The 6,000-nt window shown below is 37.2% G+C and overlaps 1 protein-coding gene across 4 annotated transcripts in view; it reads right to left on the bottom strand.

Moving 5' to 3' along the window:
- Positions 1 to 297: 297 nt before the first annotated feature.
- The window catches only part of LOC118428737 (protein kinase C alpha type-like), a 68,349-nt gene continuing 62,646 nt past the window's right edge, over positions 298 to 6,000 (bottom strand). For 3 of the 4 annotated variants that reach the window (XM_035838917.1, XM_035838915.1, XM_035838914.1), the window contains exons 13-18: positions 5,770 to 5,908; positions 5,344 to 5,424; positions 5,018 to 5,125; positions 4,335 to 4,475; positions 3,701 to 3,869; positions 298 to 2,219 (exon numbers count right to left, since the gene is read on the bottom strand). In XM_035838917.1, coding sequence (XP_035694810.1) covers positions 2,218 to 2,219; positions 3,701 to 3,869; positions 4,335 to 4,475; positions 5,018 to 5,125; positions 5,344 to 5,424; positions 5,770 to 5,908 — 640 coding nt within the window. In that variant the 3' untranslated portion in view covers positions 298 to 2,217. The remainder of the gene's footprint in view (positions 2,220 to 3,700; positions 3,870 to 4,334; positions 4,476 to 5,017; positions 5,126 to 5,343; positions 5,425 to 5,769; positions 5,909 to 6,000) is intronic. The other variant, XM_035838918.1, reaches the window with a different exon arrangement.

Genomic DNA, 6,000 nt, shown 5'->3' with positions numbered 1-6,000 from the left:
TGATGAAACCACACAAAAGACAAATTATGTTTAACATAATATTCTATATATATTTATATAATACGTATATAATAAAAAAAACAAAAATATCCAAGAAATTGTGCAAAAATAAAAAGAAGGTATCCTTAAGTCTACACACAGCGGTGTTAAGGTGAACTTTTTACACAATCCATGTTTTTAATGCCCAAAGTCTTAAAAGACAAGAAGTGCAAGACTTTGTTCAGTTTATATGTATTATTGTGCACTATTTCCAGAAAACAAAACATGCAGCCTCAAAAAGAACATATACAATATAGGAAGTTTCACACTACTTCTTGTGGATACAAAAACTCAGTATATGCAGAGCAATACAAAAACAATTCAAATACATACATCCAAGTTCTTATTTATAATCACCGATAGAAATTCAACTTAAACCAGCAGCTATTTATGGAATAACAACACATGTTCCACCATATTTCCATAATTTCTTGATAAGACATTGAAATCAATATTTTTGGCATAGTTATGAAATGACTTTCCTTTCCTCTTCATTTTGATCAGTCACATATGCATGCGGGGAACAACTGAAAAACTAATGTGTTAAATGAAAACCCAAAAATTTATACCAACTACAGTTTGCTAACTCCACACATGAGAAAACTATATGTAAAAATAAAAATGTTCGCACAGTATAACATAAAAACTTAAAAATTCTAAAAACATAGGAAACAGAGATGGTGATATGTAATGCCAATGCTGATGTTGAAACTGTGCATGCATGCCCCCTTTCAGTTCAATCCTAAACGGCACGAGAATTCAGTAAAAAATGTTTAAAGCCATCACATGCAAGCCGATACTGAGTTGTCTAGAAATGAAAAGAAATGACAATGTCAAGCATAAGCCACAATGCCAAGGTCAGAATCCTGAGAAATATGGCTTAAAGAAGTCAGGGCTTGAATGCATGGCTAATGGTATCGGAGTGCTATCGTCTTGCATTCCCTGGTTAGTTGTCCAAGCTTGTACCTTTGAGCACTAGTGGCAAGATATTCTGATTGACAGCTAATAATAATAATATAAAATCCTGTTTGTATTTAAACCAGAAAAGCTTAGTAACTTATGTGGCCTGAGGGCTGATAAAGAAAAATTAGGAAGAAAAAAATCTAAAACTTTGTATCAAAGGGGAATCATTCTTTCTAAATAAGTCCAAATTTAACCTAGAGAAGTTAGACAGAGCTGAACAACTTATAGAAATTCTAGATGTGCTATAATAAATTGCACATTCCCATCTTATACCTGCATTGGAAATACCACCATAGCTTTTGTTTATAGCTTTTATCAATTATTTCAATTTAAGTCCCTTGCACATGCTTTAGACCAGAGATACCCCTAAAACATACAAATGAAATTTAGTTCATTACCAACTTGTTACTGCCATTGAATACTTTCCTGCCTAAAAATACATTTAAGTTGCGTCAAGAAATTATAAGCGTTACATGTCTATTTGATTCCCATGGACAAGTGTACCGTTTAAAACTTTCTCTCAAAATGTATGAATTGTGTTACAACTGTTACTAGTATTTTAATCTCGAATTCTACTAGTGTTTCGCTACATCACAACATGTTATACAAGTCATGTTTTAGCCATATATTGCACATAATTCATCATTTGCAACTTCTGAAAGAAACAAATCTTTGTTCACAAGAAATCTTTACACCTAGAAGTCATTGCAACTCAATCAAGTAGTGATAATACAAACTTCAACGTATAATTTGCCTGTTTTATTATTTACTGGAATGCTAATTTCTACTTTTTACATTTCCAATTCCACGTCACCGGTTGGTGCATATTTTAATTTTCTACCCCATCACCTTATTCTTGTTGTAACGGTTGTGTTATGTTTACGTCACCTGCACCATAAATTTTATCCCTGCTATGTTCAGTATTAACGTTACCTCACAACACATTGGAATAAGCACGGACGTGCGGGTCTGTAAACATGCTCACGATACACTTTTTGTTTGAGATCTCACAAAGCTTTACAACACATCTTACCCATCTCTATGTGAGGGCGTATGTTTCCTCCCTACTAATGTTGGGTAAAATCTGGGTTTGTGTAGGAGAAACCGTCGAATTCTGATTGGTCCAGGTTCATAATGAGCAGCTTGTCCGTAGGGGTGAGGGTGGTGGGCTCTTGTGTAAACTCCTTATCGAAGTTGCTGGCATCTCTATTGTTTTTCTGCAGGGCAAAAGAGAACATCACTCAGTGAAACTGACAATAAAATATTGTTAGCTACATAGATTAAAATAACCACTTAGTGACAGATCTAGAAGGGAGAGAAAGAAGTACAGGTCATCTTGTAAGCAAGGATAGAAATAGACAGCAGAATGGTGGCCTGGTATCTTCTTACTCTTGCTCTGGTTTACCCTTCTGATTGATTCTTTGCAGAAAAATCTGGTGGTTGTCGACATTAGAACATTTGGTCCTAACGTCTTGTATACTTTGAGGGATCAAATAATTCTCACAAGATGTGTAACAGGATCAAAATTCCAAATGTTTTTTTTTTTCAAAACCATTACCATGCCAATATCAGAACAATGTGACTTGGAGCCAATAAGGAGTCTTTCCTAAACTTAGATAACAATCAGCTCTCTATTGACAGGTGCCAGACTATATTTGGCTATGGAACTGATCGGAGGAAAAGCCAGAACTAGAATAGGGTTAATACCAGGCTAGCAGTATACTACACTTACCTGCTGGAAGTTGACAATCACAATGTAAACAATATCCATCAGTAGAAATGGATACAGGGTTACATCAAACATCATAGACTGAATCAGACAAACATTGGAAATATAAATTGCCCTAGTGATAAGTAAACTTCAAGGTAAAGCCCATACATGTGGCCAATGAGAGAGGCATTTTTTTACCGCAGCATGGAGCATAGATCACTTGGATGCTGAAACAATCATTTATTTCATCTCTGATAGATATAGATGACCAAAAGAAGAAATAAGAAACAGACTAATTGACTAGCTTATGAATTTTCTTTTTGGTTAGCTAAATATATAGAGTGTACTAATTAGATATACTCTGGCATTGACAGTCTTTAGAGAATCCAGACAGCAAGTGACAGAGACAGAAGGGCTGAAACAGAGTGACAGGGAGTTAGAGAGTGGTGATTGGTTTGTTTACAAGGTCTTCTCTGAGGATTGGAACTGTGGAAAGAGGAGAGAAGAAACATTGAGTAGGGTTTAAAATTTATGTTAAAAGCTGAAAGGAGAGAAACAAAAAGTGATGAATATGAGAAAAAATAAAAGACTGAAAGAACAGAGTACAGATTAGTGTTCCTCCCCATGTCACTATGTGGTAGAGGTTATAGAGTTCCTCCCCATGTCACCATGTGGTACAGGGTAAGTGATCCTCCCCATGTCACTATGTGGTAGAGGTAAGTGTTCCTCGCCATGTCACTATGTGGTACAAGTTAGTGTTCCTCCCCATGTCACTACATGTATGTAGTACAGGTTAGTGATCCTCCCCATGTCACTACATGTATGCAGTACAGGTTCCCCATGTCACTATGTGGTACAGGGTATTAAGTGTTTGTCCCCATGACACTACATGTATGTAGTACAGTTTAGTTGAGAGCATCTGGCAGTCACACTGGAGAAGTTGAGCTGTACCTTATAAAACCAAAGTAACGAAATAACCCAACATACAGCTATGGTTGGCTTGTGATGCCGTCTGTTTGAAATACGGGTTTGTGAAGGTGAAGCCACCAAATTCTGTGCCATCGAGGTTACAGATGATGGCTTCGTCTGTAGGCGTAAGCGTGACCGGCGCCCTCTTGAAATGCTTGTCAAAATTATCTGCTGCTTTTGAGGAGGTCTGTTTCAAGGGCAAGAAAGGAAGAGTCATTGCACAAAAAACTAACTTAAAGAAACAATGTTACAAAAGCATGAATAAGACACCTGTTACAACATACATTGTGCATCAAGATGGCATCTTTGGCTTTTAAGTTGCACCAAGAACATTTACATAAACTGTTAGTATAGCCTGTGGAATTGAATGGTCATGATGTACACAGTGTAGGTTAAAATACCTGCAAGTTTAAATATCTTTCAAGCTTGATTAAACTTTACGAAGACATGTACAGTATGCATGTACAGCTAAATTGCATTTGTTTTTGTATTTCAATAGACCAGCTTTACATGTACCTCTCACTGTACAACTACAGCATAACTCATTACATCTTACCTTCTGACGAAGCTACATGACAACAATAAACATCAAGGTTGTACATTTCTGCAATTTGGACATGTACTTGGAACATTGACTTGTTGGAGAACTTACAATTTTTGGTTTGAATGGTGGTTGGATCTCTCGGACAGCTAGTCTGTCCCAGTCGATGCGGCGGAAGAAAACATGCTCCTTAATGTCCCGCTCTCCTTCTGCGCCAAACCCTAGTCGCTTGGTGGGGTGCTTGGTCATGAACTGGACAAGAAGAAAAAAATCAATTTAAACCAATACAAAAACAGGTCTCAATATCATACATAAGCCTGCTATAATGGCTCTGTGAACAAATTACCTGGTGCAATTCTGCAATACACATCGGTGCAATGGCAATGCAATACACACTTGTCTAGCTTTGCAAGCATGCAGGTATAGGGAGTTTGCGAAGGTCAGGTCATACCAAAGACTTGAAAGTGGTACATACTACTTCGCACTCAACACTCATGAGAAAGAGTATGGCAGTTGAAGACAGACATCACTACCAGTGGACTAGTCTAGCACCCTGCTGTAGTGATCTGTGTGGCCTAAGGCTATAGAAATGGACATAGGCACCGCCCCTACGTGCCTAATGGTCTGGGAGGGATAATAACTAATATGTTTATTGATGACTCCTCCAACTCAAAGTTCTCCCTACAAATTCAGAGCAAGGTAATGATTGTATGAATCCAAGCAGAATGACCTGAAACTAAAAATTGACAAGGTGGCATTGAGGAAAAGATGTGGACAGTAAAGCATGTATTTACCCCCTTGCAGATTGATACAGCTTCCTTGGACATGGACTTGGGGTAGGACACATTGTGCTCCAGAATAGACTGGAACAACTCGTCTTCATCCTCACCATCAAAGGGGGGCTGCAAGGGGAAAAGTTTTGGCTCAAAAGCAATTGGAAAAACACCAACACAAATTACAACTTTGAACTCTTACAATGCTTTCTTAACAAAATCCTCACAGAGACAAGCTTTAATTATCATTTATGCATGTTTTCTACATCCAAACTAGGGGATGAGACATTTGATTATTCTATCATATTCCATCATTAAATCATATTGTTGTTATACAATATACAAACCTGTCCAGCCAGCATTTCATACAGAAGAACTCCGAAGGCCCACCAGTCTACCATCTTGTCATAGGGCTGGTAGGCTACAATCTAATAGATAGAAAAAAAATTAAGATTAACAAATTCAACTTAAGACAACTTTTCATACCATTTTTCAAAGGACCTTCACGATTAAAACATGCTTAAAGTATGACAGTATAATCATGTATAAGTGCATGCATCTTAAGTGATAGAAAAGGGACCTTTGTTATGATTTCATGTTACCTGCTTTTCACATTTGCTATGTGATGTGTTTATAATCAGAGTCTGTTAAGTTAGACAGTTTAACAAATAACAGAAAGAACCATGGAAGCTTGACACCTAGGTTAAAATACAGCAGACTAATCAATAGAACCATTTTGACTATGGATCAGATTATCTGAAATGAATAGATACCTCAGGGGCAATGTAATCAGGTGTTCCACAGAAAGTTCTTGTCTTTGCTCCCTCTGCCATGTTTTCTTTACACATGCCAAAATCTGCTATCTTGATGTGACCGTCAGAATCAAGCATCACGTTGTCTAGTTTGAGATCTCTGCAAGATTAGAGACATTTGTTGAGTTAGGATTAGAAGCAGGAGAAAGAAATAATTCAATACAACAGTGTTTCCCTGTCCCTGGTTCTGAA

The sequence above is a fragment of the Branchiostoma floridae genome, chromosome 13, assembly GCF_000003815.2.
Source record: "Branchiostoma floridae strain S238N-H82 chromosome 13, Bfl_VNyyK, whole genome shotgun sequence".
Lineage (NCBI taxonomy): Eukaryota > Metazoa > Chordata > Leptocardii > Amphioxiformes > Branchiostomatidae > Branchiostoma > Branchiostoma floridae.
The sequence above is the reverse complement of the archived record's forward strand: the minus strand, read 5'-3'. Positions and strand labels throughout refer to the sequence as shown.